We start from the raw sequence: 21,795 nt of genomic DNA, 5'->3' as shown, positions 1-21,795 counted from the left end.
GCCTGTTGAACAAGTTGCTTAAGTGTTCTCTCCACCTGTCATTAATACTCTTTTTCTCTCTGAGCAGGACTGACAGAAGGGGTGTGACATGAGGCTTGTGTGGTCCATAGATGGCTTTGATGGCACCAATGAACATGTTAAAGTCTTTGGTGTCAGCATAGCACTGGATTTCCTCCGGTTTCTCTCACCCACCATTCAGTTTGCATTCTGCGTAGTGCAGTCTGTGTTTACCTCTAAAGGTGTTTGAAGTGATCGCGTTTCAGGATTGAAGAAACGGTCTGCCATGAAATGCCTTTTGCTTTTCTTTCAGCGTCCTGGTGATATTTTTGTTATTTTTGTTAAACCAATCCCGATGAGCTCCCCTTTTGGTACGAGGGCTGACTTAGCTGATTTCATCTTGTATTGATTTCACATCTGAGCTACGCTTCCATCTGGGGTCTATAGGATGGTAGTGTGTCATTGGGACAGTTTGCAAATTGCTCTCAATGTTTATGGTGCTGTAACTTGTCGGTATCAAGAGGTTGTCGGGTTACTTTTGATTTCTTTCGGTGCAGATGGGATGATGTGTAGTGAGAGGATTGATCTAAGCAGCCGATGATCCATCTAGCACTCTGCTCCACACATGGCTCTAGTGATCTTGAAATCATTCACCATGCACAAGTTCCTTGGTGTGCAACTCATCACTACTCAAACTTACTAAGTCCTGTGGCGATGGAGGGGGGGGGGGGAGAATGGGGACAAAGCAACAGGTAGGGGTAACCAATGGCCTGCATGTAGGTGATGTGTGGATTCAGGTCATTCAACTCCAACCCTGGGAGAGCAGAGGGGTTTAGCACCACTCAGGTGACTACGTTTCCTATTCAAGACGAGCACTGCTCACCCTTGGGCAAGGAAGATGATTAGAAAAGGTATCCCAAACGTTACTTGTTCCAAAATAGTCGCAGTTGGCAGTTTTACCACTACAAACACAAGATGAGGAACACATAAATGACCAACTAGTTCTATGGTGGAAGATTTTAGGAGCTGAATGATAGCTGTTGTCTGGAGATCAAGCTGGAACTTGGTTTAGATCAGATTTTCAGCATCTGCAGAATTTCTTGTGTTTTTGGGATGACGTACTCTGTTTGGGACTCTCCAAAAGGAGCCTCAAATCTAATTAAAGCAGGCTAGTTCCTATATCATAAAAACACCTTTATGTCAGGCAGCATTTGGCAGCAATCAAAGAAATTACAAATTGGTTGGCATTGAAGTATCTCACAGAGTGTTCAAATGAGTACCAAAAAAACAAATTGTCACAGTAACTCCCTTCACAAAATTCACAACGAAACAGTGTGAATATTCACTACACAAATCTGATGTCTTGCCAGACAATTTGTCTCCTGACAGCACAGTAATTAAACTGAAGTCGATGGAGGTGAAGGAAACAATCACTATTTTAAATATAACAGAATCATTTTTGTGTGAAATGCTTGAAACCTTGGCCTGTGAAGAAATAATTAAAGGCTTGTTAGCAACAGAATAACAAAGCTGCATAATAATGTGGAATAAGCAGCAAAAACTGCATTGGAAAGAGTCAGTAAGTTACCCAACATGTGAATTCGGCAAAATACTGCAAGCTCTGCTCAGTGGGAATTAAACCAAGGTGGTTCATTAACTTCAACTCTCTAATGCAGGGTCGTTTTTGATGTTTGTTGACTACTGAGCCTTGCCAGCGTGTGACTGAGTTGAGGAATAAAGTGATAAGTTTCTGAGACTTTACAGCAACGAGACATTTGGTGTCTCGCTGCTGTAAAGTCTCAGAGTCCTTAATCTTCCATGAGTCTCCATATAGCCTTCTTGTCAGCCAAGCAGCCTCTCCTTTCTTCAGAATAAGGTTTAATAACCCTAGTATTTGTTGTGAAATTTGTTGCTTTGTGGCAGCACCACAAACCAATACATAAAAAAGCTATAAATTATAAGATATATTAGATATAAAATTAATTTAAATAAATAGTGCAAAAAGAGAGGGAAAAAAGCGAGATAATGTACATAGGTCCATTATAAGACCATAAGACAGAGAAACAGAATTAGGCCATTTGGCCCATTGAGTCTGCTCCACCATTTCATCATGTCTGATCCATTATTCCTCTCAGCCCCAATCTCCAGCCTCCTCCATCACCCCCCCCGCCCCATTGTATGCTTTTATGCCCTGACCAATAAAGAATCTATCAACATCTGCCTTAAATATACATAAAAATTTGGCCTCCACAGTTGCCTACAGCAACAAATTCCACAGATTCACAGATTCATCACTCTCTGGCTAAAGAAATTCCTCATCTCCATTCCAAAAGGATGTCCCCCACTACTCTAAGGTTGTGTCCTCTGGTCTTAGATTCTCCCACCATAGGAAACATCCTCTCCACATCCACTCTATCAAGGCCTTTCACCATGCGATAGGTTTCAATGAGGTCACACCTCATTCTTCTGAATTCTAGTGAATACAGTCCCAGAACTATCAAACACTCTTCATATGACAAGCCGTTCAGCCCTGGAATCATTTTCGTGAACCTCCTTTCAAACGTGTCCAGTTTCAGCATACCCTTTCCAAGATAAGGGGCCCAAAACTGCTCACAATACTCCCAGTGATGCCTCACAGTGCTTTATAAAGCCTCAACATTACATCCTTGCTTTTATTTTGTAGCCCTCTTGAAATGAATGCTGACATCACACTTGCCTTCCTCATCACAGACTCAACCTACAAGTTGACTTTTAGGAATCTTGCACAAGGGCTCAAGTCCCTTTGTGCAGAATTTTGTATTTTCTCTCCATTTGGAAAATAGTCTACCCTTTCATTTCTTCTACCAAAGTACATGACTATACTCTTCTTGACACTGTATTCCAACCGCCCATTCTCCTACGTCCTTCTGTAGCCTCTCTACTTCCTCAAAACTACTTGACCCTTTACTTACCTTTGTATCATCTGCAAACTTTGCAACAAAGCAATCAATTCTATCATACAAATCATTAACATACAACAGTTAGCACTATCCCTTTGGATCCCAACCCCTGCCAAATTAGTTTAAGCCCACTGGAAAAACTCTAGTCAACCTGACCCCAAGGATATTGGTCCCTCTAGTTCAGGTGTAACCTGTCCCTTTTGTACGGGTGGTACTTTCTCCAAAAGAGATCCCAATGATCCAGAAAGCTGAACTCCTGCCCCCTGCACTGGTTCCTCAGCCATGCATTCACCTGCCAAATCATCCCATTCTCACCCTCACTGACACATGGCCCTGGCATCGATCTAGAGATTACTTCCTCAGAGGTCCTGTTTCTCAGCTTTCCACCTAGCTCCCTAAATCCTCTCTTCAGCCACCTTGTCTCCTTATGTCAGTGGTGCCAATTTATACCAAGACTTCTGGCTGCTCACCCTCACCCTTGAGAATGCCATGGACCTGATCCCAAACATCTCTGACCCTGTAACCAGGGAGGCAACATATCTCTATCGTACCCACAGAACCTCACCTCTGTTCCTCTGACTATCAATACTGCAGTTCTCTTCTCCTCTCTGCTCTTCTGAGTCACGGCACCAGATTCAGTGCCTGAGACACGGTCACTGTGGCTCCCTCAGTAGGTCATCCCCCTCAATAGTATCTAAAATTGCATACTTAATAATAAATATGGGGAATGGCCACAGGTGTAACCTGCACTGGCTGTGCATTTCCCCTGCTTCTCCTGATAGTCATCTAGTTACCTGGCTCCTCCAACCTCGGAGTGACTACCTCCCTGTAGCTCCCGTGTATCATCTCCTCGTTCTCCCACGAGTCTAAGGTCATTGAGCTGCAGCTCCAGTTCCTTAGTACATTCTCTCAAGAGCTGCAGCTTGGTGCACCTGGTGCAGATGTGTTTATCTGGGAGATTGGAGGTCTCCCAGACTTCCCACATCCCACACAGAGTACAAAACACTGCCTCGGAGCCTTTCTCACTGAACTACTTTGCCCTACCAGATGAGGAATGAACAGAGAGCGAGAGTACCTTAAAAGACAATTTACCTTACTATGTACTTATCCAAATGTCTTTTCAATTACATTATTTATCTGATTACCACTACTTCCTCTGGCAGCTCATTCTATATCCTCTCCATCCTCAACTTGCCCCTCAGGCCCCTTTCAAATTTTCTCCTCTCACTTTAAACCTTGTATCACAGCCTGGTACGGAGATTCCAATGCACAGGATTGCAAAAAGCTGTATAGGGTTTTAGACTCAGCCAGCTTCATCACAGGCACAACATCATCAATACCAACATCTTCAAGAGGTGTGGTGCCTCAAGAAGGCAGCATCCATCACCCTCTGGGATATGCTTTCTGCTTGTTAGTACCATCAGGGAGTGGTACACCAGCCCGAAGACTCATACACAGTTATTCAGGGGACAGCTTCTTCTCCTCCACCACCACATTTCTAAATGATTCACGAACACAGCCTTGTTTGCACTATTTATCTTTGTAATTTATTGTAATTTTATGCCTTGGCAGTGAGCTGCTGCTGCAAAACAATGAACCACATCATCTAAGTCAGCAATAAAGATTCTGATTCTCTGCCTTCTCGTTTTTGTTTTCCTTCCCTGGCAAAAAGACTTCATGTTCACTGTATCTAAGTTCCTCATGACTTTAAACACAGGTCTCCCATTGTCCTTTCCCATCAGACCACATTCTTGGCTATTGAATAATCTTTTGCTGTAAGGTATGTAAGTCTCTTTAAGTAGCTAAGCACACAAAACCTCTATAAGATCAATCTTTAAGTATCTCTTGGGCCTTACAGGGCACTGTATTTGGTTTATATTTTTTGTGGCTCTTTAGCTTTTCACCTACTTCTGTAAGATCATAAAATCTGTGGCTTTTAATGTATTCCTGTTTCTCTTGGCTTTACTCACTATCTATCTCTCTGAATCAGCTCCGTGGCCCTCCTATGCTCCCCCTCCAGGTCTTAAAGTTAGTCTAAAGTGACTTGAAACAAATTTAGTTTTCCATGTTAATAAACAGTGACAATAACCAAACTAAAAGTGTGGAACAGATGATTAAATTACAAATGAACCCCATCCATTTCTGCATTCTTAGCCTGGAACTCAGCCAATTCCCTATCCTGTGCTGTGTCTGAAAAATATTAATATTGGCAAATTAAAAACAAGAGTCTATGAATGATTGCTACCCCAGATTTTTCAAGTCACACTTAAAGAGTTCTGTTGACTTGACGACCAGAAATAAAGCAAGGGGCCATGAAGAGAAGGACAAACATGCAGTCTCAGGGGCTGCAGAGTCACTTCCACTGAAATGAATTCTTCACATTCCCAATTCTCCGCAAGTATGTTAAAACAGTCTTGGTTATTCACAATGATCTCCCTCTGTGTTCAAGTAAATGACTTAGAAAAATCAAAAAGTCAATGAAAGATGCTGGAAATGTCAGGCCGAAGGAAGGTGGTCTTTTGGCCAATTCAGCCTTTTATAGTTCCTGACATAGTGAGTGGGCAATAACAGTACTCTTCAAGAAGAATGTGTGTGTACCACTGGTTATCTTTTCTCTTGCACTTTATAAAGTTGGTATGACAGGATTTTTATTTTGTGCTTTGCTTTGGCGAGGAAATTAGGAAGACTTAAGGATGGCTGGCAGACATTGTCTGTATGGAGGTTAATGAGAATGATCCCAGAATTGAAAGGGTAATGAGAATGATCCCAGAATTGAAAGGGTTAATGCAGGAGAGGTGTTTGATGCCTCTAGGCTTGTACTCCATAAGACCATAAGTCATAGGAGCAGAATTAGGCAATTCAGTCTATCGAGTCTGTTCCGACATTCCATCATGGATGATTTATTATCCCTCTCTACCCCATTCTAACTTCTTGTAACTTTTGACACCTGGACTAATGAAGAACCTATCAATTTCGGCTTTAAATATACCCAATGACAGACTCCACAGCTATATGTGGCAATGAATTCCACAGATTCAGCACCTTCTGATAAAGAAATTCCTCTTCATCTCTGTTCTAAATGGATGTCCCTCTATTCTGAGGTTGTGCCCTCTGGTCCTAGACCCACCAACTACAGGAAACATCCTTTCCACATCCACTCTAACTAGACCTTTCAATATTCAATAGGTTTAAATGAAATTTCTCCTCATTCTTCTAAACTCCCGTGAGTACAGGACCAGAGCCATCAAATCTTCCTCATATATTAACCCTTTTCTTTCCTGGAATAATTCTCATGAAACTCCTCTGGACCGTCTCCACCACTAGCACATTTTTTCTTACACAAGGGCCCAAAACTGCTCATGATACTCCAAGTGTGGTCTGACCAATGCCCTATACAGCCTCAGCATTACAACCTTGCTCTTACAGTTCTTTTGAAATGAATACTAACAATGCATTTGCCTTCCTCACTACTGATTCAACCTGCAAGTTAATCTTTAGGGAACCCTGCACGAGGACTCCAAAGTCCCTTTGCACGTCTGATTTTTAAAAAAAAATTCTCTCTGTTTAGAAAATAGTCCACACTTTTATTTTTTCTACTAAAGTGCATGACTATAGACTTCCCTGCAGGATATTCCATCCATCACTTCTTTGTCCGTTCTCCCAATCTGTCCAAATCCTTCTGCATCCTTCCTGTTTTCTCAATACCACCTGCCCCTCCAACTATCTTCATATAGTCCACAAACCTGACCACAAAGCCATCAATTCTGTCATCCAAATCACTGACTTAAAACATATAAAGAAGCGTTTTCAACACAGACTCCTGCGGAACTCCGCTAGTCACCGGCAGCCAACCAGAAAAGGCTCCTTTTATTTCCACTCTTTGCTTCCTGCCAGTCAGCCAATATTTTATTCATGTTAATACCTTTCCTGTAATATCATGGGATCTTATCTTGTTAAGCAGACTCATGAGTGGCACCTTGTCAAAAGCCTTCTGAAAATCCAAATAAACAACATCCGCCGATTCTCCTTTGTCTATCCGGCTTTTTATTTCCTCAAAGAATTCCAACAGATTTGTCAGGCAAGAATTCACCTTAAGAAAACCATGCTGACTTTGGTCTATTTTATCATGTACCTCCAAGTACCAGAAACCACATCCTTAACAATCAATTCCAACATCATCCCAACCACTGAGGTCAGACTAACTAGTCTGTAATTTTTTTTCTTCTGTCTTCCTTCCTTCTTAAAGAATGGGTGACATTTGCAACTTTCCAGTCCTCCGGAACCATTCCAGAATCTAGTAATTCTTGAAAGATTGGTTTGAATGCCTCCAAGATCTCTTCAGCAACCTCTTTCAGAACCCTGGACTTAGCTATCTCAGCCCTTTCTGTTTCCCAAGAACGTTTCATTAGTTATAGCTACAACAATCACTTCAGCCCCAACATTTTCAAATTTCTGACATACTGCTCGTGTCTCTTAAGTGAAGACTGACACAAAATACTGAAGTTCATCTGCCATTTCTTTGTCCCCCATTACTACCTCTCCAGCGTCATTTTCCAGTGGTACAACAATCCCTCTCGCCTCCCTGTTACTCTTTCTATGTCTGAAAACTTTTGGCATTCTCTTTATATTATTGACTAACTTACCTTCATATTTCATCTTTTCTCTTCTCATGGCTTTTTAGCTGCCTTCTGTTGATTTTTTAAAAGCTTCCAAATCCTCTAACCTTCCACTAATTTTTGCATTATTATATGCCCCCTCTTTTGCTTTTGTGCTAGCTTTGACTTCCCTTATCAGCCATGGTTGCAACATCCTGCCTTTAGAATACTTCCTCATCTTGGAGATGTTTCTATCCTGTGCCTTCTGAATTGCCACCAGAAATTCCAGTCATTGCTGTTCTGCTGTCAACCCCGCTAGTGACCCCTTCCAATCAATTTTAGACAGTGCCTCTCTCATCCCTCTGTAATTCCATTTACTCCACTGTAATGCTGATACATCTGACTTCATCTTCTGCCTCTCAAACTGCAGAGTGAATTCTATCATATTATCATTACTCCCTCCTAAGGATTCCTTTGCCTTAAGCTTCTGAATCAAATCTGGTTTATGACACAACACCCAAACCAGAATTGCCTTCCCCTAGTGGGCTCAAACCACAAGCTGCTTTAGAAAGGTATCTCATAGGCATTCTACAAATTCTTTCTCATGGGATCCAGCACCAAACTTATTTTCCCAAACTACCTGCATACAGCAATCCCCCTTGACAATTGTAACATTGCCCTTTTTATATGCCTTTCTATCTGCTATTATAATTTACATGCCACATCCTGGCTACTCTTCATTGGTCTGTATGTAACTCCTGTCAGGTTCCTTTTACCCTTGCAGTTTCTTAACTCTACCTACAAGGATTCTGCAACTATGTCACCTCTTTCTGAGGATTTGATTTAATTTTTTAACCAACAGAGCCACCCCCACTACCCACCTGCCTGTTCTTTTGATACAATCTCTTTGTCCTTTTGTATATCCTTGGATTTTAAGCTCCCAGCTATGATCTTTCAGCCACAGCTCAGTGATGCCCACGCTACACCTGCCACTCGCCAGCCGTGCTACACGATCATCTACCTTATTCTGTATACAGTGTGCATTCAAATATAACATGTTCAGTCCTGTGTCCATGACACTTCTTGGTTTTTATCCCAGAGTACAATTCAGTTCATCCCACTGACTGCCAGTTTGTCCTTCCTCACAGTCTCACTACGCACTGTATCTCCTTGTATATCAACTGCCCCATCTTCAGCCCTATCACTCAGTTTGAATCCCCCTCCCCCCGCCAAATTAGTCTAAACCCTCCCTAACTGGTTCCCCTTGGGTTCAGGTGTAACCTGAACTTTTTGTATGGGTCACACCTTTCCCAATGTCTAGAAATCTGAAATATTACCCCCTGCACCAATTCATCTGTCAAATCATCCTATTCTTACCCTCACTGCTGCGTGGCACAGGCAGAAATCCAGAGATTACTACCCTGGAGGTCCTGCTTTACAGCTTTCTACCAAACTCCCTATGCTCTCTCTTCAGGACTTCCTCCCTCCTCCTACTAATGTTGTCAGTACCAATATGTACCATAGAAACCATAGAAAAACTACAGCACTGAAGCAGGCCTTTTGGCTCTTCTTGGCTGTGCTGAACCATTTTCTGCCTAGTCCCACTGAACTGCACATGGACCATATCCCTCCATACACCTCCCATCCATGTATCTGTCCAATTTATTCTTAAATGTTAAAAAAGAATCCACATTTACCACCTCGTCTGGCAGCTCATTCCACACTCCCACCACTCTCTGTGTGAAGAAGCCCCCCCCCCCATGTTCCCTTTAAACATTTCCCCCCTCACCCTTAACCTATGTCCTCTGGTTTTTTTCTCCTCTTGCCTCAGTGGAAAAAGCCTGCTTGCATTCACTCTATCTATACCCATCATAATTTTATATACCTCTATCAAATCTCCCCTCATTCTTCTACGCTCCAGGGAATAAAGCCCTAACCTATTCAACCTTTCTCTGTAACTGAGTTTCTCAAGTCCTGGCAACATCCTTGTAAACCTTCTCTGCACTCTTTCAACCTTATTTACATCCTTCCTGTAATTTGGTGACCAAAACTGAACACAATACTTGAGATTCGGCCTCACCAATGCCTTATACAACCTCATCATAACATTCCAATTCTTATACTCAATACTTTGATTAATAAAGACCAATGTACCAAAAGCTCTCTTTGCTACCCTATCTACCTGTGACGCCACTTTTAGGGACTGTTGTATCTGTATCCCCAGATCCCTCTGTTCTACTGCACTCCTCAGTGCCTTACCATTTACCCTGTATGTTCTACCTTGGTTTGTCCTTCCAAAGTGCAATACCTCACACTTATCTGTATTAAACTCCATTTGCCATTTTTCAGCCCATTTTTCCAGCTGGCCCAAGTCCCTCTACAAGCTTTGAAAACCTTCCTCACTGTCCACTACACCTCCTCTTTGTATCATCAGCAAATTTGCTGATCCAATTTACCACATTATCATCCAGATCATTGATATAGATGACAAATAACTATGGACCCAGCACTGATCCCTGTGGCACACCACTAGTCACAGGCCTCCACTCTGAGAAGCAATTCTCTACTACCACTCTTTGGCTTCTTCCATTGAGCCAATGTCTAATCCAATTTCCACCTCTCCATGTAAACCTAGTGACTGAATTTTCCTAACTAACCTCCCATGCGGAACCTTACTGAAGTCCATGTAGACAACATCCACTGCCTTCCCTTCATCCACTTTCCTGATAACCTTCTCGAAAAACTCCAATAGATTGGTCAAACATGACCTACCACGCACAAAGCCATGTTGACGCTCCCTAATAAGTCCCTGTCTATCCAAATGCTTGTAGATTCCGTCTCTTAGTACTCCCTCCAATAACTTACCCACTACCGACGTCAAACTTACTGGCCTATAATTACCCGGATTATTTTTCGATCCTTTTTTAAACAACGGAACAACATGAGCCATTCTCCAATCCTCTGGCATCTCATCCGTAGATACCGACATTTTTAAATATATCTGCCAGGGCCCCTGCAATTTCAACATTAGTCTCATTCAAGGTCCGAGGGAATACCCTGTTAGGTCCTGGGGATTTATCCACTTTAATTTGCCTCAAGATAGCAAGCACCTCCTCTTTTTCAATCTGTACAGTTTCCATGATCTCACTACTTGTTTCCCTTAATTCCATAGACTTCATGCCAGTTTCCCTAGTAAATACAGACGCAAAAAACCCATTTAAGATCTCCCCCATTTCTTTTGGTTCCGCACATAGCCGACCACTCTGATCTTCAAGAGGACCAATTTTATCCCTTACAATCCTTTTACTCTTAATATACCTGTAAAAGCTCTTCGGATTATCCTTCACTTTGACTGCCAAGGCAACCTCATGTCTTCTTTTAGCCCTCCTGATTTCCTTCTTATGTATTTTCTTGCACTTTTTATACTCCTCAAGCACCTTATTTACTCCCTGTTTCCTATACATGTCATACAACTCTCTCTTCTTCTTTATCAGAGTTGCAATATCCCTTGAGAACCAAGTTCCTTATTCCTTGATGCTGCCTGGCCTGCTGCGTTCACCAGCAACTTTGATGTGTGTTCCTTATTCCTCTTCACTTTGCCTTTAATCCTGACAGGAACATACAAACTCTGCACTCTCAAAATTTCTCCTTTGAAGACTTCCCACTTTCCGATCACATCCTTGCCAGAGAACAACCTGTCCCAATCCACGCTTTTTAGATCCTTTCTCATTTCTTCAAATGTGGCCTTCTTCCAGTTCAGAACCTCAACCCTAGGACCAGAACTATCCTTGTCCATGATCAAGTTGAAACTAATGGTGTTATGATCACTGGAACTAAAGTGCTCCCCTACACACACTTCTGTCACTTGTCCTAACTCATTTCCAAACAGGAGATCCAATATTGCATCTCCTCTAGTTGGTACCTCTAGTTGGTACCTCTATATATTGATTTAGAAAACTTTCCTGAAGACATTTTACAAAATCTAAACCATCTAGGCCCCTAACAGTATGGGAGTCCCAATCAATATGTGGGAAATTAAAATCCCATACCACCACAACTTTATGTTTCCTGCAGTTGCCTGCTATCTCTCTGCATATTTGCTCCTCCAATTCTCGCTGACTATTGGGTGGTCTATAATACAAACCCACTAATGTGGCCATACCTTTCCTGTTTCTCAGCTCCACCCATAAGGACTCAGTAGACAAGCCCTCTAACCTGTCCTTCCTGAGCCCTGCTGTAACATTTTCCCTGCTGTAACAATGCTACCCCCCCCCCCCACCTTTCATTCCTCTGCCTCTATCACATCTGAAATATCGGAACCCTGGAATATTAAGCTGACAGTCCTGCCCCTCCTGTAGCCAAGTTTCACTAATTGCTATAACGTCATAATTCCATGTGTCAATCCACGCCTTCAACTCGTCTGCCTTCCCCACAATACCCCTTAACATTGATATATATACACCTCAGAAGATTTTTAGGTCAGCAACTGTCAGCAGGCTGGATGGAGAGCATGGTGTCTCCCAGTGGAGGTTGGTTGTAGGGGATTCGTAGCCCGTTCTTTAGTTAGAGCCTTCCGCATTTTGGGCATCGAGGGAGAGAGGAAGAGGAGAGCCATCCGCAGTACCACCGATGCGGCAGAGAGTGCCTCAAGATGGCAGTGGCTCAAAAGAAGGGAGCCATGAAGTCATAAGTAGTTAGCCATCTGGACACAAGCTGGGGTCTGATCAGCCCCAGCTGGGTCACCTGGAGGAGGTTGTATGATGTTGAAAGACCCGAAACACCCGATGATTCCAGGAACATCACTGAAGATGGGTCCAGAAGCAACAATAGATGTATGTACACAGCTTACCACCACTCACAACCTTTCTACTTGCGGCTTTGCTTGAACTTTTAACATCATTTATTTTCACCCCAGCCACACTGTCAGCTCTGGCACCCTGGTTCCCATCCCCCTGCAATAGCACTAACAAACCTCCCTGAAAGGATATTGGTCCCCTTGTAGTTCAAGTGTAACCCGTCTATCTTGTACAGGTCCCACCTGCCCCAGAAGAGGTCCCAATGATCCTGAAATCTGAAACCCTGACCCCTACACCAGTTCCTCAGCCACTTGTTCATCCTCCAGAGCATCCTACTCTTACCCTCACTGGCACGCAGCACAGGTAGCAATTCTGAGATTACCACCCTCGAGGTCCTTCTTTTCAACTTCCTACCAAGCTCTCTATACTCACTCTCCAGGACCTCCTCACTCTTCCTTGCTATGTCATTGGTACCAATGTGCACCACGACACCTGGCTGATCACCCTCCCACTTCAGAATGTCATGCAACCAATCAGAGACATCCTTGACCTTGGCACCTGGGAGGCAACAAACCATCCTGGGTTCTCTGTCACGACCACAGAACCTCCTACCTGTACCTCTAACTATCAAGTCCCCTATCACTACCGCTCTCCTCTTTTTCCACCCTCCCTTCTGCACTGCAGAACCAGACTCAGTGCCAGAGATCCGGCTACTGCAGCTTGTCCCAGGTAAGTCATCCCTCCCAATAGTATCCAATACGGTATACTTGTTGTTGAGGGGAATGGCCACAGGGGAACCCTGCTCTGCCTGTCCTTTCCTCTTCCCTCACCTGAAAGTGACCCAATTTCCTGTGCTCTGCTCCTCTGGCGTAACTACCTCCCTGTAGCTACTATCTATAATCTCCTCATTCTCCCGAATGATCCGGAGGTCATCTAGCTCCTGTTCCAGTTCCCTAATGCGGTTTGTTAGGAGCTGCAGCTGGATGCACTTCTTGCAGGTGTCGTTGTCAGGGACACCGGAGGGCTCCCTGACTTCCCACATCCTGCAAGAGGAGCATTCCAACATCCTGCCTGGCATTCTCTCTACTCTAAACAAACTGGACAAAAAAAAACTTACCGGAACCTACCCTGGCCTCTGCCTGTTCTCTCCGAAGCCTGTTGAGCCGAAGCCGTCCCACTCTGCTCCCTCTCACTCCGCTGCCTGCTGTATATAGTGGTCTGTTTTTAAACCTTGGCGCACTACATCATGCGCCTGCACAGTGCAGACCCTTCTCCCCGAGCAGTGTTTAAAAAAAAAAGACTTTTTGCACCCGATTTCTTCACTCCCTACCACGACTTCTGGTTTCTCATCCTCCCCCTCTAGAATGCTGTGGACCTGATATGAGACATCCCTTGCACCCGTGAAGTAACATAGCGTCCAGGTATTGCTTTTGTGTCCACCGAATCTCCTGTCTGCTCCTCTAACTAACAGGTTGCACTTGAATCCCAGGAGGACTAATATCTTGGCAGGGAGATTTGCTAAGGCTATTGGGGAGAGTTTAAACTAGAATTGCTGGAGGGTGGGAATCAAACTGAAGAGACAGAGGAAAGGACTGTTGGCTCACAAACAGAGAAAGCTTGGAGACAGTGCGAGATGGAGGATAGGCAAGTGATAGAGAAGGGGTGCGCTCAGACCAATGGTTTGAGATGTGTCTATTTTAATGCAAGAAGCATCATGAACAAAGCCGATCAGCTTTGGATCAGTACTTGGAACTATGATGTTGTGGGCATTATAGAAACCCGGATGGGTCAGGGGCAGGAATGGTTACGTAGGCTTTAGATGTTTCAGAAAGGACAGGGAGGGAGGCTAAAGAGGTGGGGGGGGTGGCACTACTGATCAGAGATAGTGTCACGGCTACAGAAGAGGAGGAAGTCATGGAGGGGTTGTCTACAGAGTCTCTGTGGATAGAAGTTAGAATCAGGAAAGAGCTCAATAACTCTACTGGGTGTTTTTTTATTGACCGCCCAATAGTAACATTAGGGACATCAAGGAGCAGATAGGGAGACATACGCTGGAAAGGTTCAATAATAACAGGGTTGTCATGATGGGAGATTTTAATTTCCCAAATATTGACTAGCATCTCCCTAGAGTGAAGGGTTTAGATGGGGTAGAGTTTGTTCAGTGTGTTCAGCAAAGTTTCTTGACACAATATGTAGATAAGCCTATAAGAGGAGAAGCTGTACTTGATCTGGTATTGGGAAATGAACCTGGTCAGGTGTCAGGTCTCTCAGTGTGAGAGCATTTTGGAGATAGTGATCACAATTCTATCTCCTTTACCATAGCATTGGAGAGGGATAGGAACAGACAAGTTAGGACAGTGTTTGATTGGAGTAAGGGGAAATATGAAGCTATCAGACAGGAACTTGGAAGCATAAATTGGGAAGAGATGTTGGAGGAAGCAGATACGGTGGTGGAGGCAGATACGATAGGGTCTTTTAAGAGACTCCTGGATAGGTACATGAAGCTTAAAAAAATAGAGGGCTATGGGTAATCCTTCGTAATTTCTAAAGTAAGTACATGTTCAGCACAGCATTGTGGGCCAAAGGACCTGTATTGTGCTGTAGGTTTTCAATGTCTCTATAATTTCCTAACACTACTGCGTTACTCTTCTCCCCCTCCCCATTTTCCCTTCTGAGCCACAAAGTTAGTGTCTGGGACCTAGGCTTCCCCCTAGTAAGTTGTCTCTCCTCCCACACCTGCAGAACAATATCCAAAGTGGTATACTTATTATTGAGGGGAATGGCCACAAGGGTACTGTGGTCTGAAGTTTAGAAGAACGAGAGGGGATCTCACTGAAAACCGTCAAATATTGCAAGGTCTAGGTAGATTGGATGTGGCTTCCAATAGTGGGAGAGTCTGGGACTAAAGGGCACAGCCTTTTAGAACAGTGATGAAGAGCAATTTTTTTTATCCAAAGAGTGATGAATCTGTGGAATTCATTGCCACACATGGCTGCAGAGGCCAATTCACGGGGTATTTTTAAAGTGGAGTTTGGTAGGTGTTTGGAGAAGGCAGGAGAATGGGATCGGGAGGGACAATAAAGCAGCCATGATTGAATGGCAGAGCAGACGTAATGGGCTGAATGGTCTAGTTCTGCTCATGTACCGTATGGCCTTATGGAGTTTAGCAAGGCACTTGAAAAGGTCTGACATGGTACACTGGCACAGATGTTTAAGGCACATGGGATCCAAAGGAAGCTGGCTGAATGGATCCAAAGTTGGTTTGGTGATAGGAAGCTTAGGGACTCGGTGGAGGGCTGCCGATCAGTGATATATGGCATGGATCAGTACTGGACCCCTGCTGGTTGTGATATATATGAATGAATTGACTGCAAATTTCAGACTGTAAGTTTGTGAATAACATGGAAAATGGCAATGCTGTACAGTGAGGAAGGTTGTACAAGGTTACAAAAGGATAGAGATCAGATGGAAAGTTGGGCAGAGTGTTGGTAGATGCAATTTAATCCTGACAAATGTGAAGTAATGCATTTTAGGAAGTGAACATGGATAGGGTATATATAGTAAATGGCAGTGTGCACAGGAATGTTAATGAACAGAGAGACTGAGAATTTCAAGTTCATTGCTCCCTACAATGGCAACTTAGGTAGATAGGGTGGTGAAGAAGGCACACAGCATGCTTGCCTTCTTAGCTCAGGGTACAGCTTATGAGAATTGGCATATTATGTTGCAACTTTATAAAAACAATGTTCAGACAGCACTTGGACTATAGCAGGCAATTCTGGTCATTGGACCAATCAGATGAAGTTTATGGTGGAGTCAGTGCAGAGGAGATTCATCAGGATGTTGTCTGCTCTGGAGGACTTTAGTTCCAGAGAGACTGGGTAGTCTGGGCTTATTTTCCCTTCAGTGAAGGAGTCTGAGGGGTGACCAGATACAAAATTAGAAGAGGCAAATATAAAGTAAAGAGTCAGAATCATTTTCCCATCAAGGGGTATCAAAAACAATGGGTGTAGGCTTGTGTTGGAGTAGGAATTTTAAAGGGGACCCCTTTTTTTAAGGTCGATATCTGGAATTTGCTGCCAGAAAAGGTGGTGGGACATGACAGAATCACTACATTTGAGAGATGTTTGGAGGACACTTGAATAGGAAGGCAAAGGAGATTAGTGTAGATGAGCATGGAGGTGGTGAACTGAGGGGTCCATTTCTGTGCTGTAGGGCTTGATACCTCTAAATTAGTGCTGCACTGATCCACACAATAGGGTATATGTGGCTTATCCAAAGGTGGCACCAAGAGGTAATATCTAAAACACAAAGTGAACCATGAACACTGTTGAAACTGATCACAGGCAAAAAGAAACTCTAGACACACACACACACTCTCTCAATAAAACAGCAACAGTGGTACATTTTTTGGCTTTTCAAGATTGTCCACCATTCAACATGAAAACGGGGCATCCTACAGATACACAGGACATCTGATATAAAATGGGATCATATTTCAGATAGGAAACATAAAGTATTTGCACACAAAACCCATTCCTGTATCTGCTAATACCAGAATCTTGTTTTTATTTAATTTTTGTTGCCTTAGTTCCCTATTTCAGTTATGGTTTTAATCGCTATCAGCTGGTCTCCTGTGGCACTGCTCACACCTATCGCAAGGGGTGGGGGGGATAGGAAGAGTTTGGACGATGAATACTTTGAATGATGAGCGACTATTACCTTGTTTGTGTCATCCATATCCTCAGAGCTTATCCACACCCGTCTATGGTCACCTGTGCAGGAGGCAGGAAAAGAACGTTAACCTTTGCAGGTACAATGCTGACATTTAAAAGACATTTGGATAAGTACACTGATGTGGGCTGACGTGATGAGGTAGGGTCCATGGTCCGCACAGGTGAGTTAGGCTGAAGGACCTTATTCCATCCTGTATTACTCTATAATTCTAATCTTGGTTTCATCTGGAGGCAGGTTCACATAAAACGCCATAAAGAATCAGATAAGTTTACTGTCATACACACCAGCGTTTCAATGAAATTCTTTGCTCATGTGAAGTTCACAGAGTAAACAGGAAACAAGGTAACAATAAATACAGAGACCAGCGTAAAAGCAATGAAATGATGCAAAATATAGTAGTGCAAAAATAAGACCATAAGACTTAGGAGCAGAAATAGGCCATTCAACCCATTGAGTCTACCCTTCCGTGGCCGATTTATTATCCCTCTCAACCCCATTCTCTTGCCTTCTCCTTGTAATTTCTGACGCCCTTACTAATCAAGAACTTCCACTTCAAATACACCCAATGACTTGGCCTCCACAGGTTCAGCACTCTCCAAACAAAATTTGATACAAATTACTTTAAATAAATTAAATTACTCCTCATCTCTGTTCTAAGTGCGTCCTTGTATTCTGAGCCTGGTTCCTCCGGCCCTAGCCTCTCCCAATATTGGAAACATTCTCTTCACGTCCACTCTAGGTCTTTCAATATTTGGTAGGTAAAACCAGTCTCATCTTTTGGGGGTACATCAAAGAAACAAATTGGGGGTGAAATACAATGGGTATCATTCTTTATGGCGAAATGTTCATGCAGAAACATCCAAGGTCTCTCCAGTTAGCAGTTCAAACTTTCATTTTTAGATAACCTTGGTACCTCACTTAAGAACGGTGAACCTTGTGTTTTAATCAACTACGCTGCAATTCCTGATGAAAAGTCAGGCAGAAGGGTTAGAAAACATTAATTAGAAGAGAGAGTTGTTGTCTTTGTAATGGAGAAGGGTAGATGTAATTAGGATGCAAAGAATTATGAGTCAAGAGACACTAACAGATTCCCTCAGTATTAAAGATGGTGCTGGTAACTGGTGACTTTGTGCGTGCTCTCCTGAGCAAACTGCCCTCTCCACTATCCTATACCCGAGAAACCCTTCAAAACCTCCAATCTAGCAAGATCAAGATCAACAGCACCCTGGCAATGCTACTGACCCAGCTGGAGACCACCACACCAGAATTGCTTCTTAAACTCCAGACCGCACCTGGACCCAACCAGCGAGGCCCACCACGTTCCCGGAGACCCGCGGTCTGCTACCGTGCCGGAGCGCTTGGAAATGCGGCCCATTCTGACCAGCACCTCTCCGGAGCAGACGACCACACCGAAGTGACGGCGGAGACCTCAAGGTGCCCCAGACGCTTCCCCGGAGCGACCACTGTAAAGCCCCGTTGGTGGACATCCACAGCTGCCAGAAGTGAGGCCTCGGCCGCTGACCTCGGAAATCGAGCCCGAGGCTCGGCTGGAGCAGAGGCCTCCGCAACCGTGACTCGGTTTACGGACTTGTTTCAGCCAGGAGCCCGGCCATCCGGGATTAAGTGTCGGCTTCGGGGCCCAACCCAATCGACAGCCCGGGCCCCCGGCAGCTGGAAGTGGCAGGGAAGCCTCCCATGTTACTCGGCCCGACCCGGAGCATCCGATGATGCGACCAGCTGATCAATCCCCGCAGGATGCATCCATCAACCTCAAAGAGCTGCCAACAACACGCTGCATTGATGGAAACCTGGAAAGATGCACTATTTACCGAGGAAGTGTGGGAAAAGAACTGGGCTGCTGGTCAGATTGAAGCTGAGGGGCTTCTGGGTCCCTGTGCCCACCATCCTACTAGCTAATGTGCAAGCCATAGAGAACAAGGTGCATGATCTTAAAGGGAGACTCACCTACTGCAGGGAGATGCAGAACTGCTGTGTATTCTGTTTCACCGAGACCTGGCTCTCCCCTGCCACCCCCGACTGTGCCATCCGACCGGAGGGATTTTCGAACCTTCGGATGGACCGCAAGGCGTCTTCGGGCAAGACGAGGGGAGGTGGTGTCTGCCTACTGATCAACACTGGGTGGTGCTTGGACACAGTGGCACTGACAAGCTCCTGCAGCCCGGACCTGGAACACCTGTCAGTGGAATGTTGTCCTTACTATCTGCCACGGGAATTCACCTCGGTCATACTGACAGCGGAATTCCAGGCGGACGTGGAATGTGCTCTGAACATACTGTATGCCAACATCAGTGAACTTGAGACCAGGTATCTGGAGGCTTTGCTCATTACAGCTGGGGACTTTAACCAGGCCAACCTCAGAAAGGCGCTGCCAAAGTTATACCAACATGTCTCCTGCCCCACTAGAGGCCCGAATATACTTGACCACTGCTACACAGCAGTCAAGGATGCCTACCATTCTGTCCCACGACCTCACTTCGGAAAATCAGACCATCAGGCTGTACTCCTCCTCCCGGCTTACAAACAGAAACTGAAGCGGGAGGTCACGGTGTCAAAAGTAGTGTCGCGTTGGACGGAGGAAACGGATGAGGTCCTCCATGACTGCTTTGAATCGGTGGACTGGTTAGTTTTCAAGGACTTGGCAGCTAACCTTGATGAGTATGCCTCAGCTGTCACGGACTTTATTTGGAAATGCACGGAGGACTGTGTGTTTCGCAAGACGATCCGGGTATTCCCTAACTGGAAACCTTGGATGAATTATGAGGTCATGTCCCTTTTAAAGGCTAGAGCTGCGGCTTTTAGGTCCGGGGATACCAGTCGCTACATGGATTCCAGGCGTGAACTCCGGAAAGCCATTAAGGGCACCAAGAGGCAATATCAAGCCAAGTTGGAAGCCCAGGCTAACCAAAGGGATGCCAGCAGACAATGGCAGGGTCTAAATGAGATCACTGGGCGCAGAGAAAAGGCTGGGAATATCAATAACTGTGGCGCTTCCCTTCCTGACGAATTTAACGTATTCTACGCAAGATTGGAACAGAAGAGGAGCGTCCTGCTCCCTCCGGATGAACCGGACCTGGTGGCATCGAGATTTATCGTCACCGAGGAGGACGTCAGAAGGGCCTTCCTGAAGATAAATCCAAGGAAGGCAACGGGCCCAGATGGCGTCCCAGGACGGGTTCTCCAGGCCTGTGGAAGCGAGCTAGCTGGAGTGTTTGCTGACATCTTCAACTGCTCTTTGCTTCAGTCTAAAATCCCCTCGTATTTTAAGAAGGCAACAATAATCCCAGTGCCGTAGAAGAGCAAAGTGGCATGCCTGAATGACTATCGACCTGTGGCTCTGACGTCAATTGCTATGAAGTGCTTCGAGAGATTGGTTATGGTACACATCAACCACAGCCTACTGGTCAACCTTGACGCTTTGCAGTTCGCCTACCAGAGCAACAGGTCAACGGCAGATGCCATCCCTCTGGCCCTATATTCCTCCTTAGAACACCTGGAGAGTAAAGACGCATACGTAAGGCTCCTTTTCATTGACTACAGCTCTGCCTTTAATGCCATCATTCCAAATAAACTGATTCCTAAGCTCTGGAACCAGGGCCTTAGCACTCAGATCTGCAGCTGGATCTTCAACTTCCTCACAAACAGGACCCAAGCTGTAAAAATAGGAGACAAGCTCTCCTCTACAATCACTCTGAGCACCGGTGCTTCACAAGGCTGTGTACTCAGCCCCCTGCTCTACTCACTGTACACCCATGATTGTGTAGCCAAGTTTCCATCAAACTCAATATATAAGTTTGCTGATGACATAACAATTGTAGGCCATATCTCGGGTAATGATGAGTTTGAGTACAGAGAGGAAATTAAGAACCTGGTGGCATGGTGCGAAGACAATAACCTATCCCTCAACGTCAGCAAGACGAAGGAATTGGTTGTTGACTTCAGAGGGAGTAGCGGACTACACGACCCAATTTACCTCGGTGGTGCACAAGTGGAACAGGTCAAAAGCTTTAAGTTCCTTGGGGTCGATATCACAAATGAACTGACTTGGTCCAACCAAGCAGAGTTCACTGCCAAGAAGGCCCACCAGCGCCTTTACTTCCTGAGAAAACTAAAGAAGTTTGGCCTGTCACCTAAAACCCTCACTAATTTTTATAGATGCACCGTAGAAAACTTCCTACGGGTACATCACAACCTGGTATGGAAGTTGTCCTGTCCAAGACCGAAAGAAGCTGCAGAAGATAAAGAACACGGTGCAGCACATCACACAAACCAATTTTCCATCCTTGGACTCACATTACACTGTATGCTGTCAGAGCAGTGCTACCAGGATAATCAAGGACACGACCCACCCAGCGTTGGCTCAGATGTTTCGTCCCTCTTCCCTCCAGGAGACGGCTCAGGAGTTTGAAGACTCGTCGGCCAGATCTGGGAACAGCTTCTTTTCAACTGTGATAAGACTGCTGAGTGGATCCTGACCCAGATCTGGTACCCTCCAAATATCCGGACCTGCCTCTCAGTTTTTTTTGCACTACCTTACTTTCCATTTTTCTATTTTCTATTTAAGATTTATAATTTAAATTTTTAACATTTACTATTTTTAATATTTAATATTTGTAATCCATGGAGCAGGAAGCGCAGAATCAAATATCGCTGTGATGATTGTACACTCTAGTATCAATTGTTTGGCGAGAATAAAGTATAAAGTACAGTAGT

The 21,795-nt window shown here is 44.5% G+C and overlaps 1 protein-coding gene across 2 annotated transcripts in view; it reads right to left on the bottom strand.

Moving 5' to 3' along the window:
* The window catches only part of LOC140203947 (kinesin light chain 1-like), a 126,704-nt gene that overhangs the window by 32,356 nt on the left and 72,553 nt on the right, over nucleotides 1-21,795 (bottom strand). For both annotated transcript variants that reach the window (XM_072270141.1, XM_072270142.1), the window contains exon 11: nucleotides 17,050-17,102. In XM_072270141.1, the coding sequence (XP_072126242.1) occupies nucleotides 17,050-17,102 (53 nt within the window). The remainder of the gene's footprint in view (nucleotides 1-17,049; nucleotides 17,103-21,795) is intronic.

Source organism: Mobula birostris, chromosome 10, assembly GCF_030028105.1.
Source record: "Mobula birostris isolate sMobBir1 chromosome 10, sMobBir1.hap1, whole genome shotgun sequence".
Taxonomy (NCBI): domain Eukaryota; kingdom Metazoa; phylum Chordata; class Chondrichthyes; order Myliobatiformes; family Myliobatidae; genus Mobula; species Mobula birostris.
This window is presented reverse-complemented; position numbering and strand designations above follow the sequence as displayed.